Source organism: Podarcis vaucheri, assembly GCF_965113315.1.
Source record: "Podarcis vaucheri genome assembly, chromosome: 5".
Taxonomy (NCBI): Eukaryota; Metazoa; Chordata; class Lepidosauria; order Squamata; family Lacertidae; genus Podarcis; species Podarcis vaucheri.
Genome location: NC_138763.1, coordinates 76,827,553 through 76,851,124, shown reverse-complemented (window position 1 = coordinate 76,851,124; position 23,572 = coordinate 76,827,553). Strand labels below are relative to the sequence as shown.

At 42.0% G+C, this 23,572-nt stretch overlaps 1 protein-coding gene across 4 annotated transcripts in view; it reads right to left on the bottom strand.

Moving 5' to 3' along the window:
• ANK3 (ankyrin 3) overlaps positions 1–23,572 on the bottom strand; it is a 400,513-nt gene that overhangs the window by 345,176 nt on the left and 31,765 nt on the right. For 2 of the 4 annotated variants that reach the window (XM_082222287.1, XM_082222259.1), the window contains exon 1: positions 7,781–8,366. The exons of 1 other annotated variant lie outside the window; for it this stretch is intronic. In XM_082222287.1, the coding sequence (XP_082078413.1) occupies positions 7,781–7,843 (63 nt within the window). In that variant the 5' untranslated portion in view covers positions 7,844–8,366. Of the gene's footprint in view, positions 1–7,780; positions 8,367–23,572 lie in introns of those variants that run through there. One more of the 4 variants, XM_082222284.1, reaches the window with a different exon arrangement.

The window sequence follows — 23,572 nt, the reverse complement described above, 5'->3', positions numbered from 1 at the left end:
AGCCTTGCATCCTTACATTGGTCACTAACTAATTCATAAATTTTGTTAGGCTTGTGATGCTGTGTGTATCTCTAGTGCCCAATTCCCTGTATATCAGGCAGCTTTGTGAATGGAACAGGGGTGGGGTATGGCAACAGGAAGAGCCCAGGCAAGAGTTTAGAAGCAGAAAATCTCCAGTTACTGAGCCCCAACTTTCTACTTAAGGAAGCTTAATAACGCACCTTTCAGCTAAATTCCACTTGAAAAGAACATTTTAACTGCTCTCAGGCTTGAAACATTACCCAGTGGCATTCAAGTGTTTAAGCACTTTTGCACATTCATGTGCAACAGCAAGATGCCTCATCACTCCAGAGGAGCTAGAGAATGCTAGCTTGGCACTAACAGACCTTGCAGAAAGCCAACTCCCAGTATGGTGGAAGGGGCTTTGCCAAGAACAGAGATGAAGACTGCTAGAGAAGAGCAGGTCATAGACCTATGCCCACCTGTCAATGAATGCATAAAAGAGAAGCGCAAGATCACACCCGCTGTCCATACTCTCAATCCGCCCCCACCCAGTATAATAATAATAATAATAATAATAATAATAATAATAATAAAATTTATTATCTATACCCCGTGCCCATCTGGCTGGGTTTCCCCAGCCACTCTGGGTGGTTTCCAACAAAATATTAAAATACAATAGTCCTTCAGATATTAAAAGCTTCCCTAAACAGGGCTGCCTCCAGATGTCTTCTAAAAGTCTGGTAGTTGTTTTTGCCTTTGACATCTGGTGGAAGGGCGTTCCACAGGGTAGGTGCCACTACTGAGAAGGCCCTCTGCCTGTTTTCCTGTAACTTCACTTCTCACAGTGAGGGAACCGCCAGAAGGCCCTTGGCGCTGGACCTCAGTTTCCGGGCAGAATGATGATGGGGGTGGAGACACTCCTTCAGGTATACAGGACCGAGGCTGTTTAGGGCTTTAAAGCACCAACACTTTGAATTGTGCTCGGAAACGTACTGGGAGCTGATATAGGTCTTTCAAGACTGGTGTTATGTGGTCTCAGCGGCCGCTCCCAGTCACCAGTCTAGCTGCCACATTCTGGATTAGTTGTAGTTTCCGGGTCACCTTCAAAGGTAGCCCCAAGTAGAGCGCATTGCAGTATTCCAAGCAGGAGATAACTAGAGCATGCACCACTCTGGCGAGACAGTCCGCGGGCAGGTAGGGTCTCAGCCTACGTACCAGATAGAGATGGTAAACAGCTGCCCTGGACACAGAATTGACCTGCTCCTCCATGGACAGCTGCGAATCCAAAATGACTCCCAGGTTGCGCACTTGGTCCTTCAGGGGCACAGTTACCCCATTCAGGACCAGGGAATCCTCCACACCTGCCCGCCTCCTGTCCCCCCAAAACATTACTTCTGTCTTATCAGGATTCAACCTCAAGTTTTTAGCCGCCATCCATCCATCAACCGTCTCCAGACACTTAGGGAGGAGCCTGTATGCATGCAGATTTCCCTTTGTAAGGGACAAACTGTGTGTGGAGGCTCTTCCAGAAGTTATGTGGAACATGGGCAGGGTGTGTGTGTGTGAGAGAGGAATGGCCTCAACCCTGCCCCCCATTATATATGCAGTCATTGTAAAGTATGCACAAGGATAGTGTCAACTATCTCAAGGGAATGCAGCTGCCTAAGGCCACATAAGGAGCTGGCAGGTAAAACTCAACAGATCCAAGGGTCTCAGCCATTGCTTTTCTTCCCTCCCCACCACAAAATAAAAACACCTAGTCACCACCCGCTAGTCCTTATGTGTGACCTGCCTCCTTTGCCACCACATCCTCCAATTAATGGAGGGACTAGATGGGCCATTGGCCTCATCCAGTGGGATCTAATGTTCTTAATACTCAAGACCACTGCCTCCCTTTCATGTACATCAATGTTACTGCAACACTACAAGCATCATGTTATTTTTCTGACGCATCGTTATCTTTGTATTGCTCAAATTTGTGATGCACGGACATAGTGGAGATATTTGAAACACACTGCTTCTCAGATCTACATTTTAAACTCATACTTCTTTACATCACGCTAATTTCACAGAAGAAGGGAGAGAAGAGAAATTAATTTGCATATGCAAAGAACTCCAAAGACAGCCACCCTTTCCACTCATTTCACAGCTTTCAGATGCGATTCCAACATCTGTACCACAGTTATTTGCAAGGAATTATTTTATATAGTGCAATCATATGAAGAATTCTCATACAATTTCATCCAACAGTATCTGATTACCTTTCAGCTCAAAGGAAGAGTTACTCAGCAGGATTGCAAGCCAAAAAGAACCAAGTAGAATATTTTGTATTTGATGAATGCCAGGAACAAACAGTTTTACTCACTAGGCATTATTGAAATTATTAAAAGGCCACTTACCTTTTCAAGCCGAAAAATTGCATATATGTTTAAGCTGCAACCCTTTATTTAGTCCAGCATAGTTCCCACTTAAGTCAATGGAACATCAGTGGACTACTGAAATATTTGACACTGTACATATCTCAAATGGGTGGTGGCGAGAGTCGGCTTCTATCATCTCTGTGTCTTTATGCTTCACCATGACATACTGGCATAAGTGTGTAAATACATGTTGATTCCAATGTATGCATGGCCAATATGCAAGATCTTGCACATACACCATACACATACACCATTTTAAGGAACCAGGATCATGTATTTGAGAAGTGTTTAAGGAATGAGTGCATGTGCTGAATTTCACTCAGTACAGAAGAGTACAGAGGTGAAGCAAGAACAGGGTCCGGTCTGCTCAGTCTTGCTGCTCCATCCCATATGTCCACATCTGCAAATGTGTAAATAGCCCTAACCCTAATGACCTGAAGATTACAACCTTGTACTCAAACTAACCAGATTCTTCCTTCTAAGAATTCTGAGGCTGAGGCTAGACATAGACTAGGCTAGACTCTTTCCATGCGCGCGCACACACAGAGCGTTTGAAATTTGCCAGGCACCAGGCATATTTTGCACCTGGCTCTCGGCCACTTGCAACCAAGTGAAGATGCCCGGGTGCCAGGATGGCGGCTGACGTCTCCACCATCTGGAGGTGCATGCGTAGGGATTCTTGCTTGTTTTCACACACTAGCAACACGTCCTGTAGTATTCTATCTGTTAGATTTTATCAGAATGAATCTCAGGAACCAAAAAGTCATAATGAAAAGTAAGACTTTTGAGGTAACTGGCCCCAAAATGGCAACTAGGCATTATTCTGTTTCTACGCAGGTAACCCTGGTTTAAGGAGCCATTTTGCACTTGGCTTCTATACCTCAATTCTAACACTGCGACACATATCTAGTTTTCTAAGGGAATGCAGCATTCAGTCCTGGCATTTCCCACCTGAAGAGGCAATTTCCTGGAACAGCTTTACCACAAGATGAGCATTTTCCTGGTCCAAGACTTATAGTGCCTAATTTCTTTCTCAGCAAAAAACCAACAACAAAAAACAAATCTGTTGATCAGAAAGCCTTATGGATTTTACATTTTCGATCTAATTCTCAGAGTCAAAATTTAAAACATTGAATATTAATGGATTTCATTGTTTTAGCTTTAGTTTTAAATGTTTGGGAAGGTGCTCATGCTTTTCTGTAAGGGAGCGGATGGCATTGTGATCTAAACCACTGAGCCTCTTGGGGTTGCCAGTCGGAAGGTTGGCGATTCGAATCCATGTGACAGGGTTAGCTCCCGTTGCTCTGTTCCAGCTCCTGACAACCTAGCAGTTTGAAAGCATACCAACACGAGTATGTGGCAGGAAGGTAAACAGGAAATGGTGCTTCTGTGTGCTCTTGTCACGGTGCCCCGTTGCACCAGAAGCAGTTTAGTCATGCTGGCCACATGACCCAGAAAGCTGTCTGTGGACAAATGCTGGCTCCCTTGGCCTGAAGCGAGATGAACGCCGCACCCCACAGCTGCCTTTGATGGGACTTAACCATTCAGGGGTCCTTTACCTTTTACTTTTAACTCATGCTTTTCCAGCAATGAACTCCCATTTGCATCAGAAGGGTTGGTCTTGTCCTCAGGCAAGCTGCAGGGGCAGAGGTGTCCATACCCATTTCAGAACAGCCTGGTTTGATAGTTTAAAACGGGGCTTGGGAAAATACAAGCTGCTTCTTGGTCTGCATGCCCTGCTGGGGTTGTGTTTCCGTTTCTTTGACCACAGCTTGCCCTGCTTTGTGAAGGAAACTGTGCCTTGCCATGTTCATTTCTTCACTGGCAATTCTTGTGTTTTAAAACCTCATCTCAGGGATCCTCAAGAGGCCTGGCAAGCACTTACCATGTCCATCCTACATCCCATAATCCATGTCTTATCTTCTGAAAGTAGATCTTCTGCTCCAGTGTTCTTGTCATGCAGTACAACTCCAGACCTGTCCATGCACCTCACCAGCCTTGGCATTGTACACATGTCATAATGTATGAGCCCATCTCTGCCAAGCGGCTTCTCCTGGTTCCGACAAGACTCTGGGCTTTTTCTTCTCTGCCCAACTAGAGCTCCAATCCTGCCTAATCAAGCATACATCTTGCCAGAACTTTGAAGCCTGGGGTTAATCTTGTACTAAGCAGAGTTTGAATTTTGTTAACTAGTCTCCAAAAAAGACAGCCCATTCCTAAATGTATTGAGCAGGTAAGACTTGTATACAGCCAGATCATGACAAAATGAACTCAATAGACTCCTGCTTCCGCTACCCTTTTGTAAAATCTAAAACTAGCTTGAGAGCTGCTGAGTAAATTTAAAACAGACTAACTCTTGCATTCTCTTCTTTGAAACTCTGGCGTAAGATTAGGAAGCACACAGGATGTGCCAAATATATCATGTGTGTATCATATCTCCATGCGTAAACAAACCACAGGAAAAGATGCTATTAAGTTGTTCTGGGTTCTGCTTGATTCTCCATTTACGGCATCAGGTTAGGGCACATCTACAGTGCCATTTTATATAAAAGTTGGCTCCTTAATTTACTTTCCAAAATTTTCTTGGAGGATTCTTTCAGTTCATTAAAGTAAGTGCTTCGAACTGTCAGTCATCAGCCCTCATCATCCAATGTATTCCAAGACTGAAAAACAGCAAAGTCAACAGGGATAATGGTGGAAGTCTTGCAATATGAAGGGGTAATTCCTTGCATGCTATGAAGGTTAATGGTTAGTCTTTGAAATAAGGGATTAATTCGGTTCTCTAATATCACTCTGATAGCAGCCCAGACATATCATGAGTATGACTGTCTGCGACAGATCCATTCCGCTCTATCATGTAACAAGATGAGGCATGAGAGCAAAATGCAATATTATGAAGCTCTCTAATCCATTTGAAAATAGAGGAGACTCCCTATAGGAGTAATGGATTCATAATTATACATTCCACTCTGTTGCTTAGATCCACTGTAGCATGATTACAAATATATGAGCAGGTAACAGTAGCAGGTACCCCCAAATATAAATATGCTCACAAGATCCTATCATAATTATTACTAGCTATGTAACATTTGCCCCCACCTCTCCTCTCAAAAAAAAAAAAATCACAACCACCTTTGAAGAGGCTTCAACCATAGTGGACCTTTGAGGGGATAGGATAGGAGCAAGAATTGCAATGGTGGAAACAAGTCGCTAAGGACACCATTCTATGTGCCTCAGTACTGGTATTGGTATAGGACAGTCTTCCCCAACCTGGTGCCCTCCAATGTTTTGGACTACAACTCCCATGATGTCTCACCATTAGCCATACTTGCTGGGGTTGATAGGAGTTAAAGCCCAAAGCATCTGAAAAGCACCCGTTTGGGGAAGGCTGGTATAGGACACCATGATGACATTGCAATCTCCGAACGAGACTGTGGAAGGAAAATAATGTCACAAATGACACAAAACATGTATACCGTAACGCTTTGTGGTTTTTGTGCTGTGAAGCTCCAGAAATCCATATGTGACATTTCAGTCACTTCCCCAAACCACAACCAGCAAGTGTGCACCAAAATTCTTCTTTTCTTGAGGAGGACATAACAGTAACCATCAGTTTCCCACTAAACAAAACATATTGAAAGATGGACATGAATGTGGTGATTTGTACCCATATTTCCTAGGAGAATTGGGTTTTAGCAATTAGGTCACATCTACTGCAGGAAGAATGGGTTGAAGCCAATCCAAACAGCCTAATGCTGAGGATGCTTGCTTGAATGTAAATCCCACTGTGCTCAGTGGGACTTACTCCCAAGTAAGTGTGCGTAGGATCACCACTGACTTAGTTACTCAGGGTTTGAAGACTTTTCATCTAAATACAGGGATTTTCACACTTACTATTCTATGCCACTTGACTTAAAACAACAATAACTGTATAGCTGTAAACACAGGACAAATACTCTCTTTTATTAAAAACATTTATCTTTCAAAAAACCAACTCCACAGTGAGTTGTATTTCCTACCCTGGTGAGAAAACAGTGCCAGGCAGAAGCATTTCATATGCTACATGCAACAGAGATTACCCGTTCCAATGCTCTCTAGAGCATTCCCCCCCCCATAAGCAAAATCCAGAATATATTTGCAAAGAGCAGACACAAAAATAGATTATGGGGAGAGGAATGTGCTCGACTTCCTTCTAAAATGCTACAAACCACCTTTCAACTATTTATATATTTCTCTTCCCCAATTTGCTACATAGACAGTCCAACCTGTGGATCAGTTAAACCTCAATATCCCAAGTTACCTAGTCCAGCTGATTTATGCACCACAGTCTAAGGCTGCAATACTTTCACGGAAGCAACTACCACTGAACTCAGTGGAACTCGGTTTAGAGAGCAAGCATGTTTATAATCACACTCTTAGGCATTTTTATTCACAAGTAGGTTTCACTGGAACTGGAGCCTACCTCCAAATAAATGTATTTAGGAAGGGAGTGAGAGACCAACAAACTGAAGGGAACACATAGTCACTGCAATTTTTCACAGCTGCTTACTCCTAACTAATCCCACATATTTAAATGGCATGAACTGGCAAAGACTTGAGAATTTCAGCTACTCCCACCAGAAATCACCAAGATCACTATTTTTTAAATGCTCAGCATCTTATTTTTGCAAGCCAGTGCAAGTAACAACAGCAACAACAAGAGCCAATTTTGAAGGATCCATGTTATTCCGCACAACAAAAAACATTCTGGCAAATCCATCTAAGAACCACCTGTGTAGTTCTCTATAATAAAGAAACAACAACACATGACAAAAGCAGTTTTCTGAACCAAAGTTAAATTTCATCACCATTCATTCAGCTGCAGAATGTAAAAACAGCTACTATACTAGCCAAGGTGTTGTCTGAAAAGGTTTTATATGATTTACACAAACACACACACACATTTATTCAGAACTTAAAATGTTCGCAACAACATCTATTAGCAAGCCCACACTGTTGACAGGCAGAGTTCCTTTTAAGCTTTCATGGGGATGTTTGTTTACTCCCTGGGTGTGGACTTAAAAGATTGCTGTAGTATATCAAAAAGCCACATTGTTTAATCATGCAGTAAGCAATTTGTTTCAGAATGCTCAGATATTTGAAGAACATAAAGCAATTGTGTTACAACATTCTGTTTCCAGGAAGGGAACACGCCCATCAGCACCCAGGAAAAACAAAAGCATCCTCGTTCTAGCATCTTCTTGGTTCCCTAAATTAAAAGACCCCAGAATCAAACCCTTTTTTGAACCCACGTGAGGGAAAAAAAGAAAACCTTATAACCGAGAATAAAAGGTGCCGGAACCTTTCTGGGAGTTTACCTTTTTGCCTTTCTTTTTCCTGTGAGTATGTTTTGCGTTCTTCTCCTTTGCTTCTTCACTCATTTTTCAGCAAGTAAAATACACAATCTATAGACCGCTACTTGTATTCCAACATCCAGAGTCCCTGGAAATATTAGAGCATTGAAACCAAAGTCCATCTGCTGACGTTTCTCAGGCAAGTAACAGAATAAGTGCTGTTTAAACACAGCCACTGCTACTCCTGTAGAAGCTGGAACTGCTACTCAGAGCCTTGCTCGCGATTTCCCCAGCTCTCCCCACCCCTTCAGTTACAGAGCTGGGAGTTCAGATAAGCTACTATTCCGGTGAAAAAGCAGCGCTCCCCTTTCTTTTGTTGTTCTGCACTGACTGTTACCCCTGGGGTAAGATCTCGGCAAGATTTGGTAGCTTGTTCCATCCACGGTGCCTCCCCAGCCTCTAAACGCACAGAAATCAGCTGCAGATTGCTGACAGGTCTCAGAAGCTTTCACCAGCAGATGATTTGCTGTGCCTTGCAGACGGAGAAACTGAGCATAAATTGCTCCGATTCCCGAGAGCGCACAGCACCAGCCCATGTGTTGAATGTACTGGGGAACGCACAAACCAGATAAGGAAGCCTCCAAGAGATGAGAGAGAGAGAGAGAGAGAGAGAGAGAGAGAGAGAGAGAGAGAGAGATCAGGTGGCTGGTTCTCAATAATTACTACCACCAGGAACATTTAAAACATTGTGTGTGTGTGTGTGTGTGTGTGTGTACACACACACACACACATATATGATTGCATGCACTAGACAGTCCTGCTGAATTAATGTTCAATTTTCATAGTTATCCAGCCCTACTTCTTTAGGCACACTTCAAATTACTTATATTAACATTAAGACTGATTACCCTTTCAATTATTTATCACATAAAAGCGCCAACTACTTCCATAAAACAGAGATTTGCAATTATTTGTATCTCCCAAGCCAGTCCCATGCCAGCATGTATTCATGACAGAAGATTGATAGACAATTTCTTCTCTTCCCTTCCCCCCCCACCCCCTTCTCTGATGTAGGTCTCACAGAGAAAGTGCTACATGCCTTGAGTTGTGGTATCTCCAAAGTCCGTGGAGGGTTTCTGGATCAAATTTCCACACACTGCTGACCTACTCAGCAAAATGTTTTGGCTAGATATGTACAGGTCTCACACAAACGGGGGGGGGGAGTAGATGGAGACACCATTCTGTCACCTCTAGACCCCTACGCTGTTAAAGAAATCTTTAATAAAAACATTCAAAAAAATATACACTCACCCAGCACATGGGCTTTTGATGCAATGAAAATTTAAGAATTATCTTTAAATCCCTTATATACAGAAATAGCTTTAAATCCCTTATATACTAAAGGTGCTCTGCTCAATTACAGGCTTTTCAGCTCCCCCTTCTAGCAGCACCTTCTGGAAGCCCCCAAAGCTTTTGGAGATCTACAGCATCACCCATTGAGGTGTGGGGAGCAGCCACATGGAAATAATATGTGGTAAGGAATAGGGGCTGCTATTTGAACACGCATCTGGGGTGGGATGCAAAGATGCTACTGAGCTGGTTTGTCCATGGTTTTACCCTGATCAATTTTTTTCTGGTCTTTTTGTCTCCTCCCTGCTCACACAGGGAAGAAACAAACCATGATTCCCTGGCTCAGAATTATGATCGGAGCATTATGACCATGGTTTGTTTTGCTTTGGTCTTGGTTTACTTACTCACTTGGCTTGTTGGAGTAAGAAAAACACAATCCTTGATATGGAAATACTGCTAAGCAATGGCTCATGGTTTGTTTTCTGCATGTGCTAGTGGGGAGGAGACAAACAGTGCAGAAAAGTGTGTTCACAGTAAACCACTAACTATGGTTTATCATTCCACCCAAACTGAGTCAGTGTAATGTTGTTCTGTATGATCCAGATTTGCTACATAACACTAAGTCAAACCTTGCCTTAATATGTAGGTCTCCAGAGAGGAGATCATGATGGCTTTGATCCTCTTCCAATCCAGCTATTGCTATGCTGCTGTGAGATAAACCATGGGTTTGACTTGGCATGTCATCCAAACCTAGGCTTGTAGTTTGCCTCACTCCAGCGAAACCACAAACTGTAACAAAGGTTTGTTCTTGGTTAACAGCTCATGATTGGACTGAATCAAGTCCAAACACAAGCCCAAGTTCAGACAGCATGCTAAGCCAAACCATAGCTTAGCTCACAGCAACAGGACCAAAGGAGAAGCAAATCAGCTGTGATCAGCTTTACGGGAACCTGAGCACACACACACTTGTGCCAAACCATCGTTTGCTTATTGTTATGTGCAAACCGGACCTACATGTTGTTCTGTAATGAACCATCATTTTTTCCCATTCTGTTTCTTCCTCATATATGTACCACCCTGTTGATTTGTAAAAAAAATAAAATAGAGGTGGTAATTGATAATACCATTGCATTCTTGCTTCTGAAAGCTTCTTCCTTGCATGCTCCTATAGTACTTACTAGATTATTAAACATTGGGTCTCTATGAATAATGATTTATTTATTTATTTATTTATTTATTTAAATAAAGCACAATCAAATGGCACATGGGCAATAGCAGTTTCTGACTCTAAGTAGGTTACAGAAACATCTATTTTTGCTAAATACCGGAAGCCAAGTAACGTTAATATTTTCCTAAAATGGAGGGCAAATTGAAGAGAGATCTGTAATCTGAAATGCTGCTGACAATTGAGGGAACAATTAGATCTAGTTTTTATCAAGGTAATAAACCTTAACCTGAACAGATTGCAGGTGGAGACTCAAGTGACTGAATATTTCTAAAAATGAAATAAAATTAATCCCTGTAAATAGAAAACCTGATGTCAGACAAAAGGTTCATGCCTATCCTTCCTCTAGTTGTCTGTGTGTATTGAATTCATATTTTTTGTTTGTGGAAACATTCAATTCTATGACCCCCACTTGCAGCCTGAAATAGTGCAGCCCAAATAAAGGTTTGACTACCTTGGTGAGAACTAAACCTTAGACAGCAGGGTTTTATGAAAGAGGTGCTTGTACAGAAATATGCAAAACCAGTTGTTATGTTTTCCTTTTTTAGGCCGGAAAAAAATCAAAACAAAACCCTAGTACTTTCCCTAGATTTGCATCCTTGCTTAGATGATATGTTGCAAAAGAAAGTGCTCTCTGCTGGCTGATTTGGAGAAAACACTTATAAATAAAGCTACGACCTCATTGAACGCATATATTCTAATTACGCTGCTGTGAACAGCCTGGGAGGCCACTTCACACTTTGGGTGTAGCCTTAAAAGATCTTAGGTGTGTACATCTAAAAATGTAAAGTGTGGGTAGAACACAACACATTTACAAACACACGCTGTGTACAAGTACAGCAAGCCCACAAATTGTGTTTGCTTTACTTACGCGATTGCAACCTTACGTGGTGTTGGGGGGGGGATGAATAAATAAATAAATAAATGGAGAGCCAAGGAAACCCAACACACTCTGCTCTACATTTATTTACTTATTTCTCCCTTCCATCCTTGCTTTGGGAAGGGAGTGAGAGGGGTCTGGCAGCGTCTCAGCGTAACTTTAAATATATTTCAGGTAAGTAGGATCCAACAGAGGGACACGGGTGGCGCTGTGGTCTAAACCACAGAGCCTAGGGCTTGCCGATTAGAAGGTCGGCAGTTCGAATCCCCGCGACGGGGTGAGCTCCCGTTGCTCGGTCCCTGTTCCTGCCAACCTAGCAATTCAAAAGTACATCAAGTGCAAGCAGATAAATAGGTACTGCTCCGGTGGGACGGTAAACAGCATTTCTGTGCACTGCTCTGGTTTTGCCAGAAGTGGATTAGTCATGCTGCCAGCATGACCCAGAAAAACTGTCTGATGGACAAACATTGGGTCCCTCGGCCAGTAAAGCGAGATGAGCGCCACAACCCCAGAGTCGTCTGTGACTGGATTTAACAGTTAGGGGTCCCTTTACCTTTTTAGGACCCAATAAGTGTGTGAAGTGGCCCTAGCCCTTGCAAAAGAATTACTTAATAAATGCACAGTGATCTTCCATCACACATTGGGGCTTGTTTTAATACTCCAAGAACCCTATAAACATTTACAATGATTTCTGGAGAGGGAATTTTATATGCAGACACCTTGTTCATTTATTACAATTATTTATATCCTGCATTCAGAATACAGACCTTTCCAAGGCAGCTTACCACCATAACACAATATTAACATACTTAAAAGCCCTTGGGACACTTCCTGCAGGCTAGTTGATGGTAGAGTGTGGGGTGCAAAAAGAAAGTACAGTTGACTTTTGCCTGCCTTCCTCTCTTTTTCCCAAGAGAAAGCAACAATGCTACATTGCTTTTATCAAAGAAACAATTCATTGGATCAGGAATCATTATAGGAAACTGATTACAATTACTCTGAACTCCGCTATGAATTATTATTATTATTATTATTATTATTATTATTATTATTATTATTATTATTTTCTCTTTAAGTTCTGCCATGCTAGGCTCCTTTGGGAGAAAGGGTGGGATATAAATTCAATAAATAAAAAAATAAATTCAGGATTCCTCAAAGCTTCTATCTCTACTAAGATCTACATGTGAAGTTTCTTGCTTCTATGAGATATTTTTGGTTATTCGTTGATAAGTTTTAAGAAGTGTTTTGACGTGCAACTCTTTAACAGTTATTATATCAGAGGCTACGCGGCATCAAAATGTGGAGACTGCGAGCAGAAATGTCAGCCATACGGTTTTCTAACACATTGCTTAATTGCAGCCCAGTTTATATGTGAACTTTCAGAATCCCGGCGATGCAGATCTACTAACAGAGTTCTATTTTTAGATCAAAAAATAACTCGCATAAGAGGACAACAGGGTAGGCCAAATGAAGTCTACCAGGACAGTTCTATTTATAAACACATGCAAGGAAAAGGAAGGAGGCATGGGGCCCATGTGGAGTGGAAAGGGAGAATTTCAAGAAGAACAACCAGCAACAAGTCACTTTTGGTGACAAAAAGCTAATGAGGCTGTCATGCGCAGTTGGTGAAGAGCAGCTTCGTAGCAGACACTGGAATCCATGGAAGTAGCTGATTTGGATAACACTTAGGACACTCTGAACTTACAGGAGGCTCCTTTTTGCAGTTTGAATGGTTTCTGCTGGCACCTGTGTCATATGTAATTTGCTGCTGTGTGCTATTCATTTAACCCTGACTGGGGACAAGGTCTCTCGTTTGCTTTAATGAGCTCCCTGAAAAGGTGGCACTAAGGGGAGAGAAATCCATGTAATAAATAAGTTTTCTTTTTGCACCAGCAAAAGAATATTGGCTTATTTACTTCATACATTCGTATCTACTATATATTTTGTTCTTTATAGGTACAAGCTGCCTCCCTAGGTATCATTGCCAAATTTGGAACAAGGGTCCCCGAGGCGTGGGGCAGCAGTTTCCTTCAGTGTTGGGCTACTGGGCTGCCATTCTGACTTTGCCCATTTTTTGACACAGGCATAAGCTTGGCCACCTATTGATCACCAAGCTTGGCATGAAGGTTTCTAAGGTGGGTATGAGGGTCCCTGGTAATGTTTGGGTGCTGGGCGTCATTTTGAATCAAGATGGTAGATCAAAATGTGACTTTGGCATAACTTTGCCTGATTTTTGGCATGACTGATCCAAGCTAAAAAGAAAAAACTCCAAACACTATCCAGTTTAAAAAACACAGCATTTTGGGGTTTCTACATATTCCTGGGTGGCGCTGTGGGTTAAACCACAGAGCCTAGGACTTGCCAATCAGAAGGTCGGCGGTTCGAATCCCTGTGATGGGGTGAGCTCCCAATGCTCGGTCCCTGCTCCTGCCAACCTAGCAGTTCGAAAGCACGTCAAAGTGCAAGTAGATAAATAGGTACTGCTCCGGCGGGAAGGTAAACGGCGTTTCCGTGCACTGCTCTGGTTCGCCAAAAGCGGCTTAGTCATGCTGGCCACATGACCCGGAAGCTGTACGCCGGCTCCCTCGGCCAATAAAGTGAGATGAGTGCCGCAACCCCAGAGTTGGTCACGACTGGACCTAATGGTCAGGGGTCCCTTTACCTTTACCTTTACATATTCCTGGGCAATATCAAGCACTCCCCTCTAGTACAGATATATTTCACACACTATGTTTTTTTTCTACATCTAAATTTTCACTGGCATTCCAAAACTTAATTCTTATATTTGCTAACATATGAAAATAACTCATACTTCTCCACCCTGCAACCCCATTCTATGTATTTTTACTCAGAATCCCACGAAGTTCAGTGGGACTTCCTTCCAGGCCAGGTAAGTGGGTTTAGGAATTCAACTTCACTCATTTTAATTGAATTGATGATTCAACAAAAGATCTGAAAGACTGGCAAAAGTACATGTCTGATAAGGTTTCTTCTGCTCAGCTTTCATCAGGCAACCTTTTTAGTCTTTTTATTTTAATTGCAGTGGTGCCCCGCAAGACGAATGCCTCGCAAGACGGAAAACTCGCTAGACGAAAGGGTTTTGTGGTTTTTGAGCTGCTTCGCAAGACGAATTTCCCTATGGGCTTGCTTCGCAAGACGAAAACGTATTGCCTTTTTTGCAAGTTTGTTTCCTTTTTCTTAACACCGTTAATACAGTTGCGGCTTGACTTCGAGGAGCAGCTCATAGAACGCGGTGTGGTAGCCTTTTCTGAGGTTTTTGGTGATTTTTTAAGCTTTTCGAAAACTTTTCCGACACCGTGCTTCGCAAGACGAAAAATTCGCTAGACGAAAAAACTCGCGGAATGAATTAATTTCGTCTAGCGAGGCACCACTGTAACTGACATGTTTTTCAACAGAATGACTACCTAGGCATAACCTCAGTTATTAATGGAGTAAAAGTCATTTGTTCGTAGCATTGCTAAAATTATCATGAGGCATAAGTAGCAAGTATAACGTACGTGTGTGTGTGTTTCTGTTTCAGTGTATCTGAAGAAGTGTGCATGCACACGAAAGCTCATACCAAGAACTAACTTAGTTGGTCTTTAAGGTGCTACTGGAAGGAATTTTTTTATTGTGTGTGTGTGTGTGTGTGTGTGTGTGTGTACATTGCCTTTTCAAAATTATATTTTGAATCTATTCAAGCACAAGCCTGTGAATCTTGCCACCCAATCCCAATTTAGTAAAGTGTGCCCCTTCACACCACCTACAATTTATACTGCAATTGGTTTTTGTGGGGAGAGAGAAGAATCCAGTCTCCATGCCTGTCTGGCTGGCATTGAGTAGAAACTAAATTCAGCTAAAAGAGTGTAAAAATATTTGACTCATTGATTCATGGGCATGTGCCAATAACAATTAAGCAAGTTGAAAGAGACTGCTTGGTCTAATGCAATGTTGCACAGGTTTGTTTCACTCAAACTTCTCTGTATAGGGAAGTTTTTGATATTTGATGTTTTACTATGTTTTTATATGTGCCGTAAGCCACCCAGAGTGGCTGGGGAAACCCAGCCAGATTAGCGGGTATAAATAATAAAGTTGTTGTTGTTGTTGTTGTTGTTGTTGTTGTTGTTGTTGTTGTTATGTTGTGCATAGAAACTTATGTGTGGCTTCAGGGAGTTGGGCACAGTTCTTTAGATTTTCCAACAGATCCTATGAAGTTCCAGGTTTTTATTTTTCTCACACAACCCAAATTAAATTGTAACTCTTAATCAGTAAAACATGTCAGAAAACGAATGTGGGCACAACAAGCTGTAAGGTAAGGTTTTAACCTTTGTTCTCCTTTCCTGATGGAACCACGGCTTGTAGCATATACTGTACTGAATATATGTAGAATCATATAATTGTAGAATTTGAAAGGGACCCTGAGGATCATCTAGTCCAATCCCTGCAATGCAGGAATAGGCAGCTGTCCCATGCAGGGTTCAAACCTGCAAACTTGGCGTTATTAGCACCACACTCTAACCAACTTCACTATCCAGGCTAACTAACTGTGTCATGAATACCAGCCACCGAGGAGAATAGCCAGCATAGAATTCCTAAAACAGGCCATTTGGGGCAGAAATGGCTTGAACTAAAAAAAAAATCTATTCCTTCTATGTTTACACAGTGGATGTAGGATTTTGGCACAGGTAAAGTAAAGGTAAAGGTACCCCTGCCCGTACGGGCCAGTCTTGACAGACTCTAGGGTTGTGCGCCCATCTCACTTAAGAGGCCGGGAGCCAGCGCTGTCCGCAGACACTTCCGGGTCACGTGGCCGGCGTGACGAAGCTGCAGCTGGCGAGCCGTTTACCTTCCCACTAGTAAGCGGTCCCTATTTATCTACTTGCACTTTGATGTGCTTTCGAACTGCTAGGTTGGCAGGCGCTGGGACCGAGCAACGGGAGCGCACCCCGCAGGGATTCGAACCGCCGACCATGCAATCGGCAAGTCCTAGGCGCTGAGGTTTTACCCACAGCGCCACCCGCGTCCCTTTGGCACAGGTACTTATCACCAAAGAAAGGTGACAGAAATTTGCATAAGATTTTAATATATTAATTTACATGTAGATATGCAAATTTTGGAGTGCTTACTGTTATTTAAATAGAAATGCAATACATCTCACCAGACTGGGGAAGACTGTGACCAGCTAATCTGTGTGCCTGCTTTGTCTGTTCTCCTTACTGACTGACCCTGGGCAACTTCAATATTCCTTTTCTCTCTCCTTATGGTTCCTTATCTTTAAACTAGACTTGGATTGAACAATCTTCCAAGCAGGGGGTTGTTTCAAGCATAAGGCTGTCATCTGCACAGTTGGGCAGATAGAATTCCATAGTGCTTTGGTTGCTAGCAGTGCAGTCCCATTTGATCCCATGTTCATCATTTAGATGATGTTTGGGAAACACAAGATCTTCAAAATCATTTGTCTGAACTTGATTTAAACAACAACAACAACCTGTCTCATTTATCCTCACTACACTCCTGTAAGCTAGGCGAGACAGAGATAATTGCCTAAGGTCAGCCAGTTATCTTCATGGTCAAGTGGGGATTTCATCCCAGGCCTTCTCGATCCTTGCCCACCACTCGGTCATTCTATTATGAATTCACACAAGGCATTTTGTTTTTGTTTTTCCATGTATTCAGTCATGGAAATGATTCTCAGGCATATTCCTTGGTTTCTAAACAAGCAAGCAACAGCCCATAGCCTCACTTGAGTGACTTAAAAAGAAGGAATGAGTTCCACTGCCAATAATTTAGACATAAGTCAGTCACTGAGCTATATAGCACAGGTTAACTAAACATTTTCCCTTCATATACAAGGCCAATATTCCTGTCCCAATATGGTGCACTCATCTTGTTTGCTTAAATCTACTCCAAACAAACTATGGCTTTTATGCACATTAACAGGAAAATACCATTGCCTATAATGCAATGCAAGAGGGGTATCCAATTTACGTTTTACTCCAAAATTAATGGACCAAACCTAGTCATATTCATTGATTTCAATGGGTTTACTCTGAGTAAAATTTAGTTGCCTACCACCCACTTTGCAGAATGGTTTAAAGTAAAAACAAACTCCCCTCATTCTCCCTTTAGAATCATAGAGTTAGAAGAGAACACAAGGGCCATCGAGTCCAACCCCCTGCCAAGCATCCTTTAGATCTTTCTGATTTTTGCCATTATTAATTCTTGTGCCCTCTCAAAATCCTTGAGTAAACACTGCATTAAGAAGGTGGCCAAGATATATACTTCATTATATAACAAGCCAGCTGGAAACCCTAGAGTAGCCCTAATATTGTCAGGCACAGACATTAAGATGTGGTGACCTTGACCCCACCTTTCACTAACGGATACTTATTTCTATTGTATATTGTATTTGGACCAATACTTGCTTGTGAACAGTTTTAAACTTTTCTGTGCCAAATCAAAATTGTCAGGATAGTCCAGGTACAAGTGTTGGCAGAGTCCAGCTCACCACAGCTGATGATACAGCAAGAACCTTAAGCAGTGCTTTATCTAAAATGAATTTTCATTTTATTTTCAGGTATGTGAGGAGTGAGCCTTTTAATGGGCCCTTAAAGTTAGCCACATCAACATTCTCTCCAGGTTTCTTGCATTTGCACAGCTCCGTCACAGAAATTATCAAATGCTATGCATTTATTTTCCAGCAATTTTCATGCAACTGCCAAATTTGGTCCTTCAATTTTTATACCTGTTAGTTCAATCCATATGATCAAACAGAAGGCAACTTCTAGCTCAGACTGCTACAATGATGCCTGCAGGGTGTGTCAACCTTTGTGCCTGCATGGTGCCTGTGAAGGCTTCCAGGGGTGCCCCTGGCAGGTGCCCCAGACTCTAAGATTTCACTTTATTTTTTAAGTAAGCCTTTAGCCCTCCTAGAAAGAAAGTTATGGGACAATATGTGGAGGTACCTTCTAAGAAATTTCCGAGAAAAGAGAATGGTGTGGTTATCTTGTATATTCTTCCCCCTGGTGCCGAGGAATGCTCCCTGTTATTAGACAGCAATAACATCAGCCTCTATCCCTCCCTCCTCCTTTGTGTGTGATCTCCATAAACAGGACCAATAGGGCATAGATGAGTGCCCATGGTAAGCATAAGGTTGTCAGAGGCAATTGTCTAATTTGTGTTATGCCATGCTCCCCACAGCAGCCATTTTGTGTTATGCCACAGCAGCCATGGCAGCCATTTTGTGAATAGCGCCCCCAGCATTCTCTGAAATTTAAAAATAGGCCAACTAGACCAAAAATATTGGTGACCCCTGCTCTAGTGCTTCTTTGCATGCATGCATCAATCCATCCATCCGGTGGCAATACTTGAAAAGGGACAGGCATCAGGGTGATGTTGGTTTTGCAAAAAGTAAACAAAATCGCAAGCGTGAGTATTTCCAGATTTTCACATCTTCACAAAGTTACAGATGTGGAAACTGACACTTAATACAGCAACAGCAAGCAATGAATTCCTGAAAGCATTTATATTTTGTAATCACTCTGCCTTTTTAAACAAATTCAATCAAGACATCTTTCAGCCTAGTTAGTAAGTATCATGAACAGATATTTTTTACTAGTTTCCACCAATTGCCACCAATTTTTGTGATCATTTGGAGCTACAGCATAAAACCATATATACTCCTGTAAGTGAATGGTCAAAAAAGCCATGCATTTATCAACTGTAATATGAAAAATAGTGAACAATCGCTCTAATCCAGTCAAATTCAGTCCCATTCATTTCAACAAGCCCTCTAAAATTCATGCTCAGTCCTCCTACTGAAGTCTTAGGGAATTTTGTCTGTCTTATTTTCAGTATTCTAGACTGGTTCTTTAGAAACAGTGTACCACCTGATACAAATACTCCTGGTTTGGATGTCAGTTTACAGGAGGACTGTGACTGAATACTCCCCTGCAAAAGGAAATACTGCCTATAGCAGCAGTTTTACATTAGGATGCACTGTTTGTCCAAAGAACCTTTTGTACAAACACCAGGGCAGTAATTAGAACGCATTGGTTTTAACCCAGTAGCTCATTTGTTAGATTACTGTGGATAGCATTAGTGACTATCAAGAAATGTAAACCATTAGACAGCAGCTTCTCTCCGCATATCCTAAAACCAAAGAAGAGTAACCTTTCAATGAATACAGAAAGAACTTTCCAGCTCAGCAATCATCTCTAGTTTTCTTGCAGGGAAATTCCCAGCACATTATCCAATGTGCAATTTCTGCATTAGATATTTGGCAGTGCATCTTAGCTTGCTTCAAGGAAAGATGATCATCAGCGGCCTTCAACACTAATGGCTATGCTTAGGAGGATAATGGAAAACATTAGAGGAATGGTATTCCATGGGATGCCTTTAAAAAGTTCATGTTCTGGAAACAGTATACAGTTTTATTTTGCAAATTGCTAGCTGTTTCCTGCCTCAATTTGTTTGGCTATGAGATCCAGTTACAATTTAAGATTCATTATTGCAGAATGAAAGTAAACTGGAATGGCTCTTAGGTTAAAAAAATATTACACTTAAAGAAGGAATATTCCAGAGATTAATGGTTCTGGATGTACTAATTAACCCATATCCATCTCTAGAATGAACCTATGATCATGAATGGAGCAGCCACACACTTGATGTATTTGATATAATTCTCTCTGTGCGTTCACTTACATTTTAATTTGTGGTTGGTCATACAAATTGTTATGTGTTGAAGTTCTCACCCTGGCCACCAGGGGGTATTGTGTATATAGTTTTCACTCAGGTCCACGTAAGTTAATTTAGGCAGGAAACCCTGGGCTGTTGTTGTTACAGTGTTGACAGCTGGCTGCCTATAAAAGCAGGCCGGCTGAGCTGTTTGCTGTTCAGTTCAGTTCCAGCTTACTTATAAAGAACTACAGTGGTACCTCGGGTTAAGTAATTAATTCGTTCTGGAGGTCCGTTCTTAACCTGAAACTGTTCTTAACCTGAAGCACCACTTTAGCTAATGGGGCCTCCTGCTGCTGCTGTGCCGCCGGAGCACGATTTCTGTTCTCATCCTGAAGCAAAGTTCTTAACCCGAGGTAATATTTCTGGGTTAGCGGAGTCTGTAACCTGAAGCGTATGTAACCCGAGGTACCACTGTACTTGGAGAAATCTCTGTGTCGTCTGCTATGTCCACCCACTACATAATACAAATGTTCATGGATGTGAATATTGATATAGAGGACTAGAGTCCCTTAAAAGTGGCAAGAAGCAGGATAATGTGTGATATCAAGTGAGGCATACGGGATTCACTTCCACAATTTTCAGTAATAGCCACCAGCTTGCACAGCTTTAAAGTGGGATTAGAAAAATTCACTGAGGATAAAACTACCAGTAGATCTTAGCGTGTGGGGAACATGAACAAGAGAACGCTATCACCATCATGCCTTGCTTGTAGGCATATGCTTGACCAGTCTGAATACTGAACTAAATAAGCATTTGATCACATCCAGAAGAGCTTATTATATTCTTGGTATTTTTGGAAATTCAGCAGTCCTTGTAGGAAAACATTGCAGAGAAGCAGAATTGCATGTTTTTGTCCTCCATGCCTTATTAGGTTTCAGTGGCTCTCTGAATGGTACTGTCATGCTAGTTCCAGCACTGAGACCAGCAGTAGGCAACCATCAGAATTTTCCCCACACAAACTATGCATGTCAGAAGGGAGAAAGGAGTAACACCTTCCCTGTAGGAAGAGCTTCGTTCAGGGTTTATAGTTCATATAGGGCAGATGTGCGTCTCAAGAGAATTTTAGGAGAGAGTTGTGGATTCTGCAGAGGAAGAATAAAGTAGAAAGAACCCATGGGGAGGGGGGGGACCACCTTCCACAACACAGGAAGCACCTCGAACTAGCAATGTTTGGCAATAACAGCTAAGAACAGGGAGTTGTCCACTGGCACCCTACAAATATCAATGATGGATGCTAGCAGTAACAGTGATGCCTCTTACAAGGCTACATAGTTAAAGCCTGCCCTGCAAAGTTAGGGCAAAAGAGCAATCCCATATCACAGTTTGGGGGGTTGCACCTGTAGAATTACTGTTTTAAATTTTGCCAGACGTGAAATGTATGATTGACTGCAACCTCTCTTCAGTAAGCATGCCTGTGTTGAGCTGGATCCAAGTCCTCAATCCAGAAGGTGTTGCCTTCTGGACCATATTGGGGGTTGTTGCAGATCTTTCTAGTCTCCATTCTGACATTTTATACTGCATGATGCCGGGCAGTGTGCAATTGCTTTTCTCCAACATAGAAACCATCAGGTTTAAAATAAGTGGAAGTGAAATCCAGCAGTTGGCAGCATGAAAATTTTGGGCTCCATGAAGGCTATTGTACACACACACACACACACACACACACACACACACACACACTGGTTTTGAATAAGCTGTGATCACTAGGAACTTTTAATATATGCAACCTGTACAGATCATTTGCCGACATCTGGAGAGAAAGCTCAACATGCACTGGGGAAATGACTTGAGTAGATTATAATAAATTGCAGTAGGTGGGCAGGAATGAAAATGAAAATGGCCAGGAGACCAATTTAGAATAATCCAGAGTGTGTAATGTGGAACTTTAAAAGTTTAAAAGAGTTTACTTTAGCAAATGACTTTATTCAGTGAACATACAGATGAGCTGAAACGGAGATATAATATTTACCTTTGTTAATGAGTTCTTGATAAAACAAAACAGCCTTTGGAATTAGTATTTGGGGACAATTCTGCTGATTCATTGTAAGTGCATACAAAGGGATGTGATGCTGCAGAACGAGGCAGTTTAACCTCCAAATCCATGCAGCTATGAAAAGACGCAGGCACGGCTCGGAAAGAACTTTTATATACTGACAGCTTTCCACATACTGTCCTTTAGGCCAAAATGGCCCTAACTTAATTCCACGGGGCATTAACAAAGATTCCAGGGTTGGGCTTCCCTCTTTGATGGATGAAAGAGACTTTCAGTTTTCCTCATGCAAGATGCTAAACCACTTCCTAGGCAAGCACACTCATCAACACAATGGTGCGTCAGTGTTGAGAGAAAACCACGGCATGAACACATTCAAATAGCAGAGACTGCTCCTCCAGGGTGCAAAGGAGGGCAATCTTTTTCTACTGAAGGGTCACAATCCTGGTGGCGGAGGGCGCCAGAGCCATCAATGGCCAGAACTAGAGACAAAAGTGCTCTGGATTAACTAGAACTAGACCCTCAGCAATTTCCAAGTAGTTTGTGGGGGAAAGGGTTGGGAACCACTATTCTAGACTGCATGACACATATTTTCATAAATCAACTTCCCCATTATGCAAGCTCAGGCAGAGAGGTTTGAGCAGAGGCACACCTACTCCTTGTACAATTGAATAGCTAAGGGCCATATTGACTAGAATCTTGGAAGTGTCTGGTATTCTAAAATTTTCTGCTGAACAACTTCTGGATTGTGCTGATTGCAATGGGCTCACCTGGGACTGGGAACTCTCCTTGTCCTCAGCTCAGTGTTTCATTAAAGTCTCAGTGCCTGAGCTGAAAACCATTTACTTCACACACACCCTCACCCCCCTTGCAACTAACAGAAAATTGTACAGCTAAAAGAAAGTGATTACATAATGGTTGTCTGGAGAAAAGCCCAGCCGACATGGCCTTTCCAGAACAGGATTAATCATTTCTGCTGCATAGATGAAGCCATTTGTGTGTGGGGTGGGGAACAATGCTTAGAATTCAGGAGCTGTTTTGTGAAACAGCTGTTTCATAAACAGTGGAAGCAGATGCAGGGAAAACAAGGCTGCAGTAGTTTAGAGGATTCCTACCCCATCTCTCCATTCACAGATCCACAGGGTGGCTGACCAGTAAAAATTACAACACACAATTAAAACAAAAAATGGCATTAGAAAGAAAACCTACAATTCAACAAGAGCATAAAAGCACGATGCCATTAGAAAGAATGGTGTGAAAAATACAAATAAGTTTCCAGTGTTACTAATTGCCTTCATTGTGGGGGAGAAGTGCAGGTTACAAAAAAAAATACATGGAACAAACTAGGATGAAAATGGCAGCCCTGTATCAAATTCCTTTCTCCACCTCAACAAATGGGCAGTTCAACTTACCAGTGATGTCAGGACACAAGACTGCTGCTGGTGTAAGTGAGGAAAGACATATCAGAATATTGTCAGGAATCAGACAACTACAATTTGCAGATGAGATGGAGGAGTTCAAGGCAAGGCTGCAATTTTAGCATCAGCCCTACTTCAAGTTAAATGCAAGTCCTATGCATGTTTACTGGAAAACAAATCCACTTGAATTTATGCGGACTTATTGCCAAGTAAG